The sequence below is a fragment of the Carcharodon carcharias genome, chromosome 7 (assembly GCF_017639515.1).
Source record: "Carcharodon carcharias isolate sCarCar2 chromosome 7, sCarCar2.pri, whole genome shotgun sequence".
Lineage (NCBI taxonomy): Eukaryota > Metazoa > Chordata > Chondrichthyes > Lamniformes > Lamnidae > Carcharodon > Carcharodon carcharias.
In genome coordinates, this window is record NC_054473.1 from 68662291 (window position 1) to 68679324 (window position 17034).

General features: G+C 44.2%; 1 protein-coding gene across 2 annotated transcripts in view; it reads left to right on the plus strand.

The window, feature by feature from the left end:
* Nucleotides 1–17034, plus strand: part of LOC121280493 (metabotropic glutamate receptor 7-like) — a 720064-nt gene that overhangs the window by 463587 nt on the left and 239443 nt on the right. For both annotated transcript variants that reach the window (XM_041192539.1, XM_041192540.1), the window contains exon 8: nt 2808–2947. In XM_041192539.1, coding sequence (XP_041048473.1) covers nt 2808–2947 — 140 coding nt within the window. The remainder of the gene's footprint in view (nt 1–2807; nt 2948–17034) is intronic.

Below are 17034 nucleotides of genomic sequence, written 5' to 3' on the forward strand. Positions count from 1 at the left end.
AGTTAATATAGGTATCCAAGCAAATGGATTTGCCTTTTGTTGCACAGAAAGCTCCTGTAATCAGCAAACTAAATTAATAACCACAAAACCTTTTGTGGTGTTTTTGGGTGAAGGAAAATTATTGACCAAGTTACTGGAAATGCTCTTGCTCTTTTTGAATAGTGTTGTGGGATATTTTATATTTATCTGAATGGGCACAATGTGGCCCAAATTTGAAATCACAACCAAACCATGACTCCAATAATGCAGAATTCCCTCAATATTGCAATGAATTGTCAGCCAGCACCTCAGGGCACATGCTGAAATAATCCCTTGAATTCTTATATTGCTTCATTGACTTTCCCATCACAGCTAGCCTCATAGAGTAGCATTAATGAGCCAAAGCAGAATTACAGTCATTGAGAGTTTGTAAAGTCGCTTATCACTGGGATGCATTTTGTTTGTGACCAGTTGTGTACAGGACAGATTGAATTGTCCTTCAACCCAATAATAAGGCCAGTTGACTCTAGATACGATGTTTAAATTCAAGCTGCAGGAGGAAACTGAAAATCTTGTGTTGATGTCTTTTCAGGTCAGAAATGATTGAATTCTTATATCTTTGGTTCCATTCTAGTTAAAGAAAAGTCCACAGTACAAACACGGTATACCAAGATTCTTAGAACAATAAAGGGTCAACCCACTCAGGCAGTATGGCTTCTAATGAAATTAGAGTAGAGTGTCGTTTGCTGGAACTAAGGTTGAGGAAAGCAGAAAATTTCTTATTGCATGATTGTATTTTGTGAAACTTTCACAATGTTACAGTCAAAGTTTTCAAAATCTGGGTGAACTCTGTAATTTGGAAAGCCAACATATTTTTCCAGGTGTACCTTAAACATTATATTATAGATGCATTGGCTATAATTATTAAAATATATTCCCTGGTCTTTTATTTAATTGCTGTATGTGGGACCTTTATGCATCAATTGACCATTGCATTTTCAACATTGCAACTTTGATGACAGTTCAGAAGTATTTCATTGTTTGTAAAGCATTTTGGGACATTCTCAGGTCACAAAAGGCACTATACACTGCAAGTTCTTTCTTGCTAAAAATTCTCCAAAGCTCACTAGTTTCAGAATCAGTGTCTGAAGTGGAAAATCACAAATGCCACTCCATTATTTAAGAAGACAGTGAGGGAGAAACAAGGCAACTACAGACTAGTATGTTGAATGTCATTCATGGTGAAGCTAGAATTTATCATCAGTGATGAAGTGTGCAATTGAACAAGTCTCAATTGATCAAAAAGAGTCCATGTGCATTGTAATGGGTAGGGTTTGTATGACTCATCTTGCTAAATTTTTGAGGAGATCACTAATATGGTGAACAGGGCAGTGTCTATGGAGACTATCCATCTGGTCTTCCAAGTGGGATTTGATAAGGTTCTGCAAAAAAAAATTATGAGCAAAAAGGAGAGCACATGGAATTGAAAGTGTCCTTGTGACATGGGTTGGAAACTGGTTGAGAACAGTAATGTAGGGATCTTTTTGCAGAAGCAAAAATATATACATACGTACATACATACATGCATGTGTGTGTATATATACACGTACATGGATAAATTAATAAAAGTGAAAACACAGGCACAAAAGGTAAACAAAGCAATGTTGGCCTTTATCTCAGGGAAGTTAGAATTCACAAGTGAGGAATCCATACTTAGGTTGAATAGAGTTTTTGCTAGATCACATCTAGAATACTGTCTACAGTTTTGGTAGTGAGGCTTAAATCATTAAGTTACAGGGATAGTTTGCATAAACTTGGCGTATATTCCTTTGCACTTAGATTGATGAGGGTTAATTTCATTAAGGTATTTGAAATAGGGACTCAATAGGGTAGATACAGAGAAATCATTTCCTCTGGTGGTACAATTTAGAGCAAAGGGATGTAATCTTAAAATTAAAGTTAGACCATTTAGTGAAATCAGGAATTGTTTTGTTCCTAAACAAAAGTTGGTGGAAATCATTGGCTGCACTGTTTACTTAGATTACAACAGTGACTACCATAAAAAAGTACTTTATTGGCTTAAGCACTTTAATGTACCTGAAGGAGGTTAAAGGAGTTGTGTAAATGCAAGTTCCTTATTTTCTTCATGTAAAATATTGGTGCATACCTCAGAAGACAGTCCAAGATTATATTTATTGCTGTCTTCAATCCGTTAATTGATTTAATAAGAGTATAACACAAACAAGTGGGCCAAAATTGTAAGCTCAAATAATAAGATGCCAAATAAATTTGAATTAGTTTGCACCAGTATCTGTGGTCACAAAGAGAGTTAACACTGGACAGAGACACAATATATTTCAAAGCTTGTCCTCATCTATATGGATGAGGGAAGTGCCAAATTGAACAAAAGCAAATCCTTTCTTATCATTTTCTCAGCTTCAACCTTGTACAGTGATGCAATGTTTACTAAGAGGAGTATCTTGTGACAGGAAGCTCTTTCAGGATCCAAGCCATGATTTCTCAGCTGAGGCCATTATCTCAAGACAGTTTCTCTCAAAGGCAGATGGAAAATTACTGGGGCAAAAGCAAAGTATTTTGTAGCTTCATTCACTGGTCTGCTTCTCCCTAAAAACCTCCTGTGGTTTAGTTCTAAAGCTCTGTGCCATGTTCCAATCTTCCATTAAACTGAAAAAAGCTCTTTAATGGAGCTAATTGTAGACTTTACCAATTAATCACGTGGAATGATGAAATGTATTTTTAAGTGACCATAGGTTTCTCTGTGACCTGTTCTATCAATTACATTGGCTCTTGTTTCCCTCTCTCCTTAGGTAGTGCTGGAACCCCTGTAATGTTTGATGATAAAGGTGATGCTCCAGGCCGTTATGATATCTTCCAGTATCAGCTTGTTGGCAATAATACCTGGGACTACCGCAGAATTGGCCAATGGACAGACCAACTTCATCTCAATGTAAGTCACGTCTTGTTGAGCTATTAACATCTTATAGGCCATCTAAGCAGAAGCAGCATAGGGTCAAGTCAACAATATGATGCTTCTTTGAAGGGGATATGCATGAGAGAGAGGGCCAGAAATGCTAATTTTCTGGTCTATGTTGGCATCAAACATTATCCATTCACCCCATGTGGGCAACGCTAGATTTATCCCTTGCATCGCAGGGAAATATTTTTTGGACTGCTGGTTGCTTAAGCGCTTTGTTACATCCCTTGAACCAATTGCAGGCATTGAACAAACTTACCAGAGTAGTTAAGACCATTTCCAATAGCAACACAAATTTTGTGACATGTGCAGCGACTGTCCACACAGTGATATCTGATTTCAGTGCTCTGCCGTGACCCATATACATTGCCCTATTAATAGGCTTATAACTGCTAGGTGAAAGTAACTAAAAGATTAATATTTGGAGAGCAAGCTGGGGTTTGTTCATTTTTACACACATTACATAGCTCTCTACTTCAGCTAGATTTCCTGATTATCAGTGCATGGTTTGATTGGTTCTCAAAGGACTGAGAACTGTTGCTTCCCATTTAAAGTATTTATTTAATCCGAATAGCAGAGAAAAGATCTCAATATAAAATGAAGAAGTAGCAAGTGGTGTGCCTGACCTCAGCAATTGGGCCTATTTCCCCTGAATGTAAATGAAGAACCATAGAACACTACAGCACAGAAAACAGGCCATTCAGCCCTTCTAGTCTGTGCCGAAATATTATTCCGCTAGTTCCATTGACCTGCACCTGGTCCATAACCCTCCAGACCTCTCCCATCCATGTATCTATCTAATTTATTTTTAAAACTTGAGTGAGCCCGCATTTACCACGTCAGATGGTAGCTCGTTCCACACTCTCACCGCTCTCTGAGTGAAGACGTTCCCCCTAAACCTTTCCTCTTTCACCCTAAAGCCATGTCCTCTCGTGTTTATTTCTCCTAATCTAAGTGGAAAGAGCTTACTCACATTTACTCTGTCTATACCTCTCATAATTTTGTAAACTTCTATCATATCTCCCCTCATTCTTCTACACTCCAAGGAATAAAGTCCTAACCTGGTTAATCTTTCCCTGTAACTCAACTCCTTAAGACCCGGCAACATCCTAGTAAATCTTCTCTGCACTCTCTCAATCTTACTGATATCCTTCCTGTAGTTAGGCGACCAGAACTGCACACAATACTCCAAAGTTGGCCTCACCAATGTCTTATACAACCTCACCATAACATCCCAACTCCTATACTCAATACTTTGATTTATGAAGGCCAGTGTGCCAAAAGCTTTCTTTACAACCTTGTCTACCTGTGACGCCACTTACAGGAAACTACATATCTGAACTCCCAGATCCCTTTGTTCCTCCGCACTCCTCAGTGCCCTACCATTTATTGTGTATGTCCTACATTGATTTGACGTTCCAAAATGTAATACCTCACACTTTTCCGCACTAAATTCCATCTGCCATTTTCTGGCCCATTTTTCCAGTTGGTCCAGATCTCTCTGCAAGCTTTGAAAGCCTTCCTCGCTGTCCACAACGCCTCCAATCTTAGTGTCATCAGCAAACTTGCTGATCCAATTCACCACATTATCATCCAGATCATTGATATAAACAACAATGGTCCCAGCACAGATCCCTGAGGCACATCACTAGTCACAGACCTCCAGTCTGAGAAGCAATCATCCACTACCACTCTCTGTCTTCTCCCACACAGCCAATTTCAAATCCAGTTTACAACCTCTCCATGGATACCAAGTGTCTGAACCTTCTGAACTAACCTCCCAGTAGGACCTTGTCAAAGGCTTTATTAAAGTCCAAATAGACAACATCCACAGCCTTTCCTTCATCTACTTTCTTGGTAACCTCCTCGATAAGCTCTACAAGGTTCGTTAAACAATACCTACCACGCACAAAGCCATGCTGACTATCCTTAATCAGCCCTTGGCTGTCCAAATAATTATATATCCGATCTCTCAGAACACCTTCCAATAATTTACCTACTACTGATGTCAGGCTCACTGGCCTGTAATTACCTGGTTTACTTTTGGAGCCTTTTTTAAACAACGGAACAACATGAGCTACCCTCCAATCCTCCGACACCTCACCCGTGGCTAAGGACATTTTAAATATTTCTGCCAGGGCCCCTGCATTTTCTACACTAGTCTCCCTCAAGGTCCGAGGGAATATCATGTCAGGCCCGGGGGATTTATCTACCTTTATTTGCTGTAAGGCAGCAAGCACCTCCTCCTCTTTTAATCTCTATATGTTTCATGAAACTACTGCTTGTTTCCCTTCTTTCCTTATACACTATGAAGTTTCCTGAGTAAATACTGATGCAAAAAAACTGTTTAAGATCTCCCCCATCTCGTGAAGCTCCACACATAGATGACCACTCTGATCTTCAAGGGGACGAATTGTGTCCCTTACTATCCTTTTACTCTTAATATACTTGCAGAAACCCTTTGGGTTTACCTTCACATTATCTGCCAAAGCAACCTCATGTCTTCTTTTTGCCTTCCTGATTTCCTTTTTTAGTATTTTCTTACATTTTCTATACTCTACAAGTACCTCATTTGCTTCTTGTTGCCTATACTTGCTATACACCTCTCTCTTCTTCTTAACCAGATCGCCAATATCCCTTGAAAACCAAGGTTCCCTATGCCTGTTAACTTTGCCTTTAATCCTGACAGGAACATGCAAACTCTGCACTCTCAAAATTTCGCCTTTGAATGCCTTCCACTTACTGAACACATCCTTGCCAGAAAACAGCTGATGCCAATCCACTCTTCCTAGATCCTTTCTCATTTCTGCAAAATTGGCCTTTCTCCAATTTAGAATCTCAACTCGAGGACCAGACCTATCCTTATCCATAATTAGCTTAAAACTAATGACATTGTGGTCACTGGACCCAAAACGTTCACCTACACATACTTCTGTCACCTGACCTGTCTGGTTCCCTAATAGGAGATCAAGTATTGCTTCTTCTCTCATTGGTACCTCTATATATTGATTTAGAAAACTTTCCTGAACACATTTGACAAACTCCAAGCCATCCAGCTCTTTTACAGTATCGGAATCCCAGTCAATATGTGGAAAGTTAAAATCTCCTACTATCACAACTTTTTGTTTCTTACATCGGTCTGCTATCTCTCTACAGATTTGCTCCTCCAATTCTCTCTGACTATTGGGCGGTGTATAATACAACCCTATTAGTGTGGTCACACCTTTCCCATTCCTCAGCTCCACCCATACGGCCTCTGTGAACGAGCCCTCCGGGCTGTCCTGCTTACGCACAGCTGTGATATTTTCCCTGACTAGTAATGCCACTCCTCCCCCTTTCATCCCTCCCCCTCCATCATGTCTGAAACAACGGAACCCCGGAACATTGAGCTGCCAGTCCTGCCCCACCTGCAACCAAGTCTCACCAATAGCAATAATGTCGTAATCCCACGTGCCAATCCATGCCCTAAGCTCATCTGCCTTTCCGACAATACTCCTTGCATTGAAATAGATGCACCTGAGAACATTTCTATCATGTACGGACCCTTGATTTCTGTCTATACATGCATACCTCGCTTGACCTTTATCCTCCTCCACCTCACTATCTGCTCTAACACTCTGGTTCCCCTCCTCCTGCAAATCTAGTTTAAAGAAAGCAGAGTTGTTTTCGGCTGACGATCTTTGTTCTGTGCAAGTCATGTGAAATGATCGTTACTGTTACGCTTTCAGTTTCCTATGTGTAAGTGGCCATTTTAAGTGGCAACTGTTGGAAACGTTGCTTCATAATAACACATAGGCCCAAAGCTTCCAGTCAGCGTCGGAACTGCTGCATCCGATGTTGATCAGAAAGCGGCGCATTTACCTGGATATGTTTGAAAGACCCCGACTTCTGATGCAGCAGCCAGAAGAACTCTGTCAGTGCAGGAATCAACGCAGAGAGCAGTGAAGAGGATCAGTGCAGAAAACAAACCCTCTGTTTATGGCACTAGCTGCCGTAAGTTAAGTATAAATGTCCAGTGTGAATGTTAGTCAATGGGTGGGTAGGTTGGTGAGTTAAGTCAGTAGGGTTGGTGAGGTAAGTGAATAGGGTAGCAGGCAGGTGGGTGGGGGGGGGTTAAGATGGCATGTGGATGAGGTGATAGGTAGATGGGGTAGCAGGTGATTAGGGTGGTAGGTGGGTGAGGTGGTAGGTGTAGTATAATAGGTTAATAGTTATGGTATTGAGTTAGTGATGTGTATCATGGTTTAATGGTGACATCAGCAGTCATGCACCAGAGACGCTGAAGAGCAGATGGAACAGCCTGCACTCGAGAGACATATCGACTCTGAAGCCTATCTTGTATATAGTGTTAGTAAAGCAGTTTGAAGTAACCTACCTGAGTCAGACCAGAGTTACTCAAGATAGGCCACGTGAAAAACATACAAAACAGCAGGTGGATAGGGTGATAGGATGGAAGGTGGATGAGTGGGAGGTCAGGTCGGAGGTTAGTCAGGTCAAGTTGGGAGGGTGGTCAAGTCAGACCATGTCTGAACTGGCCAGGTGGGGTAGTTCTCGGGGGTTGGGAGTGGTCAGTTGGGGTAGTTGGGGGGGTAGCTGTGTGGTCATTGTGAGTGACTGAGGAGACAGTTGTATAGTTACTCAGGGTTTACACGAGGATTTTTTAATCTATCATTTCCTGAGTAACTACCCAAATAATTAAGTTAGAACTGTCTGAAGTCTCCGGCTACTTTTCAGACGGTCCCGGGGAGCAGGAGAACGACCCATTGGAAGTTCAAACTTCATGGGCAATTCCCACGGAGTCAGTGTGCTGGAACTTCCACGGGGTCCCGACATGCATCTTGGGTTGTAAGTTTGGTCTCTGACGATCGAGATACCAGAATATCTGGGACATAGACAAAGGTTAAAGTCCAGTGATGAGGTGTATTGGTACAACATTTACTAAAATGACTCCTATGGCTCTAAACATGGTCTGCTAATTGGGGTTAAATGGTACTGAAAAGATGGAGGAGACAAGTTGCTTCCCTGAAGCAAGGGATAGGCCATGCAAACCAGGCAATGAACCGTTAGTGTGATTAAACAGATGTTTTTTTGATTCGTTCATGGGATGTGGGCATTGTTGGCTAGGCCAGCATTTATTGTCCATCCCTAATTGCCCTTGAGAAGGTGATGGTGAGCTGCCTTCTTGAACCACTGAAGTTTATGTGGTGTAGGTAGGGAGTTCCAAGATTTTGACCCAGCGACAGTGAAGGACTGACGATATATTTCCAAATCATGATGGTGAGTGGCTTTGGGGGAGGGATCTTCCAGGTGGTGGTGTTCCCATGTGTCTGCTGCCCTTGACCTTCTAGATAATAGAAGTCGTGGGTTTGGAAGGTGCTGTCTAAGGAGCTGTGGTGAGTTCCTGCAATGCATGTTGTGTATGGTGTATACTGCTGGCACAGTGCGTTGGTGGTGGAGGGAGTAAATGTTTTGTGGACGGGGAGCCAATCAAGTGGGCTGCTTTGTCCTGGATGATGTGGAGCTTCTTGACTATGGTGGGAGCTGCACTCATCCAGGCAAGTGTAGTGTATTCCATCACATTCCTGACTTGTGCCTTGTAGATGGTGGACAGGCTTGGGGGAGTCAGGAGGTGAGTTACTCGCCACAGGATTCCTAGCCTCTGACCTGCTCTTGTAGCCACAATATTTTATATGGCTAGTCCAGTTCATTTTCTGGCCAATGGTAAATCTCCAGGATGTTAATAGTGGATGATGGCAATGCCATTGAATGTCAAGGTTAGATTCTCTCTTGGAGATGGTCATTGCCTGGCACCTGGATGCAGGCTTAGAAATAATACCATCTAAAGTAGTCAGTACATCACGCTGCTGGATTAGAAACAATCTCGTATTTTGAAACGTTTTCATGAAAAACCCCAAGCCGTCTAATTACATTTCAGGTCAGAACAGGCCTGAGTTCCACACCAATGTCAATCTACATCAGGCTTGTCTATAAAACCAGTTGGCATATGTGTGTGAGTTTTCATGACAATTAGTATATTTCAATGTGACTTGTAATAATCTTACTTAATTCTCCAGCTCATACAGAAAAAAAATGTAAGTTGCCCTTAAGGCCTGTATATAATTGCCAGCAATGTACTGGAAAATAAAAGGAGTTGTCAGAGGAATGGCAGGCCATTATAATCTGGAAATGTTCAGCACTTCACAGCAATAAAATTTCCAGCTGAATTCTGACATTTGTTAAGATGGTTTTTCATTTTTGACCCTTATAATAAAGCAGTTAAATCTGTACTGATGTCAATAGCTTTGAGCAGCAATGCTATCCTGTTATGATGGAATGGACACGTCTCATGTGACTAAGTTTAAATCATAGAGTTAGAATGTAAGCAAAGGTTTACCCTTTGCCCATTCCTTCTTATAACTAACCTAAAAATCCTCAACACTGGATGAAAAGGCAATATATTTCAGCACTAGCACCCACCCTCACCACACCAAAAAAAGCATTCAGTCAGCATACTTCAGCTAGCCACATGTCCAGAAGTGCCCATCATTAAAATAAACAAGTGCACTCACATTATTACATAATTGCAAATGTCCACTCAACTGAATAGAGCTCACTCTGTAACTAGATTAATGCACTTCTGGACAGTGAAAATTGTTGTCCCATGGAGGAGTTTTATTTCTTGCCTTTGAACCTTATTACACTACTGGCCCAGCATGTGATAATATTGCAGAACAGTGACTGTGCAACATCAGAACACACCAGAGTACAGGCCTGATGCCCTACTATATTTTGGCTCTTCCATAATAGCAGCATCAATGTGGGAAGTGAGTTATCTGTGGGTTGCTCTATCAGGTGGTATTGGCATAGATTGGAGCTCAGATCACCCACTCCTAACCACAGGTGATGTATATCTAAAGGAAGACAGAGAAGCTATAAGTGCAGGGAGGGGGTGTGGTTTGGAGGATGGGATGGAGGTGGAAGGATGGTGGTGTACTTGAGAGCTAAACAGCCCAGAAAATGACTCAGATATGTTAGGATATTAGTTCAAGGTACTGATGACTGCATAAACTGCTCCGTTATACCTCTGAATTTCAAGTGCATAGTGAAGCCATGTAGACATTTTGGCTTTACAAATAAAAGCATAGAGCACAGAAGCAAGGAGGTTGTGCTAAACCTTTTGTAAAACACCAATTCGGCCAGAGCCGGAGTATCGTGTTTAATTCTGGCCACCTCACATTCAGAAGGATATTGAGTCTTTAGGATGCAGAGGGGGTTTACTAGAATGGTGCTACTGGTGAGGGACCTCGATTACGTGGAGAGTCCAGAAAAGCTGGGATTGCTCCCCTTGGTGAGGAGAAGGTTAAGGAGAAATTTTATGAAGGTACTAAAAATTATAAGGTGCTTTGATAGAGTTAATAAAGAGAAACTGTTTCCACTGTGTTATGATATGGCAGATGGTATATGCCAGGCTGACCAAATTCACAAGGGAAACTTGGCCGCGCTATCACAATGATTTTGCAATTGGTATTTATTATGAGAAGGCTTGTGCACTGAAGTCAGAAGTAATGAGTCCACTACCTCCTTTAGAGATTTTCAAGATGAAATTAAAACATTTATTTACAAAAGAAGTGCAAATTTATACACACGCACGGGGCAGAATTTTTCGCTCGTTGGGCAGGCACACGCCGGGTCTGAACAAACGTAAAATGATGTGCGATATTTCGGTTGATGTTCGTGTGGGGAGAGTCAGAGCCACACCTGCCATTAATTAAGAGGCCAGTTAAGGCCCTTAACAACCCAACTGACAGCGATTTAACATTGCACATGTGATATTCTCTCGTCGCACGTGCAGGCAGCAGCCCACAATTTGCAAAACCTCATTCACTGGCAGGATTTCCCTTGTGGATAAAAACGGTCAGCAGCATTGCCAGTGTGAGTAGTGAGGTGTTTGGGAGATGGTTTGCTGCTGGTTGCTTCTCGGTGCATAGCAGCTTCACCTCTGTTCCGTGCTTCATTCTTAGCATTTCCAGGCTTCACTTCAGGACTCATTGACGTCTCCAAGGCCCCCAGAGGATTCAGACCATGTGGACCAGTATCAGACAGCCTTCTGTAACCCTGGTAATGGGGATTGTGGTCTCTGCTAGAGGCACCTCCTCTGAGGAGGAAGAGAGGGGCAGAAGGGAGAGGAGGCCAGGTGTCCCAATGCAGTTTCCAGAGGAGGGACCTGTGATAAGAGAGGCGCAGGCACAAGGGGTGCAGAGCCAGCAGGAAGTCCAAGGCGGAAGGGGCTGCAGGAGATGCCACTATCCTGCTGCCAGTGTTTACAGGCAGCGATGCAGCTACTTCAATATGTCCGAGGTACAATGCTGAAGGTGGCTATGCCTCTCGAGGGAGACAATGGCCTCTATTTGTCAGATGATCAGGCCTGAGACTAGCTCCAACTGTATGGATGGACACCCCATGCCAATTGCTCTGAAGGTCGCAGTGGCCATCGGCTCTTTCCAGGAGTCAGTGGGGCCTCTATGTGGAGTGTGCCAATCAGCTGTCCACAGTTGCATCAAGCTGGTGACAGAAGCTCTGTTCAGGTGCGTATTAACTTCCTTTAATTTCCGTATGGACAAGGCCAGCCAGGCTGAGCGAGCTAGAGGTTTTGCAGCAATTGCTGGGTTCCCCCAAGTCCAGGGTGCCATCAGTTGCACATTTGTGGCTATCAAGGTGCCAGCGGGTCAGCCAGGTATCTTCGCTAACAGGAAGGGATTCCACTCCCATGAACGTGCAGATAGTGTGTGACCACCAGATGCAGATTCTGCAAGTCTGTGCAAGGTACCCTGGCACCTCCCATGGTGCCTACATTCTGAGACACTCCCAGGTGCCAAGGCTCTTCAGTGTTCCAGCCTGACTGGATGGATGGCTGCTGGGTGATGAGGGCTAATCCCTTGAAATGGTGGATCATGACGCCTCTCTGCCAAGAACCGAGGCAGAGAAGCATTACAAAGGAGCCATGCCTCCACAAGGGTGGTGGTAGAGAGGATCATAGGTCTTCTCAAGATGCGCTTCCAATGCCTGGACCATTCAGGGGGAGCACTGCACTATCCCTTAGAGCGGGTGTCACTGACAGTGGTTGCATGCTGTGCTCTCCACAGTCTGGCAAGGGGGGACCCACTGGAGGAAGAGAATCTTGACGCAGCTCCACAGGCCACATGATAAATCCAGTAGTGCGTCAGAAGAGAAGCACAGTGAGAAGAACGCTGAGGGCATGGTGCCAGACCCTGGTAGCCTCCAAGGAGGCAGGGACACCAGGGATGCCTTGATCCAACAATCCTTCAGCTAGGTTGCCAAATAAGAGCTACCACCTCATGCCAGTGCTACCGCTTCCATCCTGGATCACAGAAATGACCCTTTCCTTTGCCTCCCAGATACACCCAGTGCCTGTGCAATAAAGTTTCGAGCCAGCATCTCGGCCCGGCATTACATACTGGCGTAACCTGCACCTACAAGGCAAATGATGCATACTCAGGCCAATAACACAAAAGCAACTGTAATATAATGTTGGCACTCTCAGATTATGAACAGAGCAATATCAGGTGTTCATGGTCACACCATTAAAAAAAAGAACAAAAGATCACCCTTGACCTTGTGCTTAAGGTGCTTTAAACTTACATTTAGGGGTGCACGTCTAGGTGCTCCCCCCTTCGCTGGCACCGGCATTGGAGACAGCCTACTGATTCTGCTGTCTTATTGGCCTTGATGACCTTGGCAGTGGCCCTCTTGCCAGTGGAGCCTGTGCTGACCCTGGCTGGGAGGGAGTGGCCAGTGCCATGGCTGGCATCTCTCCAGTCGCCACAGACTCACCAGGTGCCATGGTCAGTGGCAGAGGGGCGGAGGAGCTGCTGCTGTCATCCAGAGCGCCCTGAGAGGAGCCCGCAGAGAGGACATGCAGCTTGTGCGCCAATGTGAGGTCACTGTGGACCTCCCTGCTCACCACTGATGTATGGGCACCTAGAGGTCAGTGCCTGCGTGAGGGCTTGCAGATCTGGCACAACCCCTGGAACCCTTCATTCTGTGCCTCCCTCCATGGAGGAGGCATTGCGCTTGACCATGAGGGATTCCTCCACAACAGAGACCTTGGCATGTGTACCCTCATGGATTGCCTACAGATCATCTTGCACATTCAGCATCTGCTCCCTAATGGACGACTCCAGTGGCTCATCATCAGCCTTCGACTGAGCATCGTCCTGGTCTGCAGCAGCCTTCCGACTGCCAGCACCCTGGGCACTCTCTGCCTCCACCTGCACCTCAAGTGAGTGTGGTGCCCTCACTAATGTGCACCCAGATACTCGTTGCTGAACTAATGCCCACCAAGATGCTGATACCTGTGCTGGTGCCTGGTTCAGAGAGTGGGTGTGACACAGGTGCTTCTGGAGCATGATTGGCCATCTGGTGTCAGGGGTAGCTCCTGGACGCCCTGGGTTTGGCTGCTTGATGGCAGATCTAAGGGAGAAGAAGGACATGTCATTAGTTAAAGTCAATGGTGAGGCAGTGGAGATCTGCACCATGGTGCATCGTCTTTCAATGATCAATGAGGAATTCAGTCTGGAGGGTCCCATCTATAATGAGACTACACAAGATTATTTGCAGCATCCAAAACTCTCAGCTCGGTGCACTGCACTCTTACCTTCGTCTGACAGCCCAGCCTCCCCGCAGCCGGTTGACCAAGGTGCGTGGCGCCCCTCGAGCTCCAAGGCCTCCTGCTCGTTTTTGGAGAGGAGGTGTGGGGGTCCTCCGCTGGTATGTGGCCTCTCAATATTGTTATGGGATGTCTTCTCCTGAAAGGACAGAGGAGCATCGACTTTTTGACACTCTACCTGCAGTGCCACTGCTGTCTGGCCAACCCCAGCTGAGGAGCACCTTGAAGGACACATCCTCTTGGCCCTCGAGCCGCAAGGCACTCAGTCCAGGCAGCCAAGGCTCACCCCCTTGGCCAGCTCTGGCGTCATTGATAGTTGACACTCAGACTCTAAAACCCTTGAACTCAACGCACTGACCCATACCAACTCAGTTCTCACCCTTCCTGAGTGCAGCAGGTCATTAAACCTCTTTCAGCATTGCACCCAGGTGTGCCGCACCATCGTGGCTGCTCACCCAGCTGCTACATCCTCCCATGCCCTCTTTGTGAGGTGTGGTGGCCCCTTCCTCCCACCTCTGGGGACAAGGGTGTCCCTCCTGGCAGCCATCTCCTCCAGAGGATGGCGAGGCACTCATCCGAAAAACAGGGGCCGAGTGCCTAGCTAACCTCACCTCCCACCTGGCATCTACATCTTCTTTTGCAGCCATGTCGTGGCAGCATCTCTGATGTGGGCAGCCTCCCTGGGGCTGCCTGTGCCATTTTTGAACCAGCTGCTGACAGGCCCCCACCCCTTCTCGAACATTCTGCAGCTGGTGTTCACGCTGGGCGGGCCTTAATTGGCCTGCCAGCATGAAATCGCGGTGGTGGTCCGTTTTGCAACCGCTCCCGCTCCTTCCCCCTCGAGCCTGCTCCGCCATTCAATAAGATAATGGCTTGTGTTTTGAATCCCACATTCCCAGCTACCCCAATAACCTTTGTTTCCCTTGCCTAACAAGTATTTATCTACTCCTGCCTTGAAAGAATTAAATTACCCTGCCTCCATTGCCTTGTGAGGCAGAGAGTTCCAAAGTCGCTCAAGCCTCTGAGAGAAAAAAAATTCTCCTCATCTCTGTCCTAATTTTAAAACAGTGTCCCCTAGTTCTGGACTCATCCACAAGAGGAAACATCTTTTCCACGTCCACCTTGTCAAGGCCGATCAGGATCTTATATACTTCAATCAAGTCACCCCTCTTCTAAACTCCAGTGGAAACAGCCCAGCCTGTCCAACCTCTCCACATAAGGCAACCTGTTTATTCCAGGTATAAATCTAATAAACCTCCATCTGAACCACCTCCAATGCATTTACATCCTTCCTTAAATTAGAAGACCAAAACTGCACACAGTATTCAAGATGCAGTCTCACCAATCCCCTCTATAACTGAATCATAACATCCTAACTTTTATTTACAATTCTTCTCGTAATAAAGAATAACATTCCATTAGCTGCCTTAATTACTTGCTGTACCTACATACTAACTTTTTGTGACTCATGTACTAGAACACCTAGATACTTCTACCTTTCGGCATCATGCAGCTGTTCTCCGTTTAAGTATTAACCTACTTTTTTATCTTTCTTGCCAAAGTGAACAACATCACATTTTCCCACATTAAACTCCATTTGTTAGATCTTTGCCCATTCACTCAACCTATCTATATACGTCTGCAACCTCATGTCCTCTTCACAACATACTTTCCTACCTATCTTTGTGTCATCTGCAAGTTTAGCTACCATGCCATCATTTGTCTCATCTAAGTAAGTGATGTAAATTGTAAAATGTTGAGGCCTCACCACAGACCCCGTGGGACTCCACTCATCACATCCTGCCAATCCAAAAAAGATCCATTTATGCATACTCTCTGTTTCCTGCCAGCTAGCCAATCTTCTTTCCATATTAATAAGTTACCCTCTACACCATGAGCATTTATTTTCTGTAATAACTTTTGATGTGGCATCTTATCAAAAGCCTCCTGGAAATCCAAGTACACTATGTCCACAGGTTCCCTTTATCCACAGCGCATGTTACTCCTTCAAAAACTCCAATAAATTGGTTAAACATGATTTCACTTTCTCAAAACCATGCTGACTCTTCCTGATTATCTTGAGTTTTCTAAGTGCCCAGCTATAAACTCTTTAATGATTGATTCTAACAGCTTCCCCATGACAGATGTCAAACTAACTGGCCTATTGTTTCCTGGTTTTTGCCTTGCTCCCTTCTTGAGTAGAGGGCTTATATTTGCTACTTTCCAGCCTGATGGAACCTTTCCAGAATCTACCAAATTTTGGAAAATTAACACCAATGCATCTACTACTTCATTCACCACCTCTTTTAAAACCCTAGGGTGAAGTCCATCTGGACCTAGAGACTTGTCAGCCTGCAGCTCCAAGAGTTTGCTCAGCATTGTTTCCCTAGCGATTGCAATTTCACCAAGTTCCCCTCTCCCTTTCGCCTCCTGATTTACAGCTATTACTGGAATGCTTTTTGTATCCTCTATAGCGAACACAGGAGCAAAATATTTGTTCATTTCTTCTTCCATTTCCTCATTATCAACTATTAACTCCCACTGTCGCTCTCTAGAGGACCAATGCTGACTTACTCTTTTCCTGTTTAAATACCTGTAGAATCTCTTGCTATCCATTTTTACATTTCTAGCTAGCTTCCTCTCATGCCCTAATATCTTTCTCCTAATTAACATTTTAGTCATTCTCTGCCATTCTTTATATTCTGACCAATCATCTGACCTGTCAGTCATCTTTGTGCAGTTATATGCTTTTTCCTTAAGTTTGATATTTTCCTTCTTTAGTTAACCACGGATGGTGGGTCCTTCCCTTAGAATTTTTCTTTCTAGTAGGAACATACTTATTTTGAATATTCTGAAATATCCCCTTAACTGTCTGCCACTGTTTCTCCATTGATCTATCCTCTAGCCCCCTCCTGTGCTGTGTGGTTCTATGACCACAATCAAATTGTCAATCGTTGGCATTAACTAATCACTGAGATGACAGCATGGTTGCTGCAACTGGTTGAAATGTTCTGAGATGGAGACAGTGAAATTGACCATGCTTTTTATACCTGATTACTATCTGGTATCTTTGTTTAAATTGGTAATGCATGTCAGTTGAGGTCAGATTTAAGCTTAGCTGTGGTTTGACAGGCCATCTGTTACACTCAAACCAAAACTCATGCATGAGCAATGGCATCTTAGAAAATAAGCATTAGAATGGCGAATGGTGCCTTTAGAACCACAGCCCAACCAGGAATTAACTTCCTCAGGAGTGTAGGACAGGGGCAAAATGTTAGCTGATGGGAGAAGTAATTTCACTTTGGACAGCCTCATAATGTGATGGTGCATAGCTTGAGTAGGTACACTTTGTAACACACTTGCTTATTCTGTG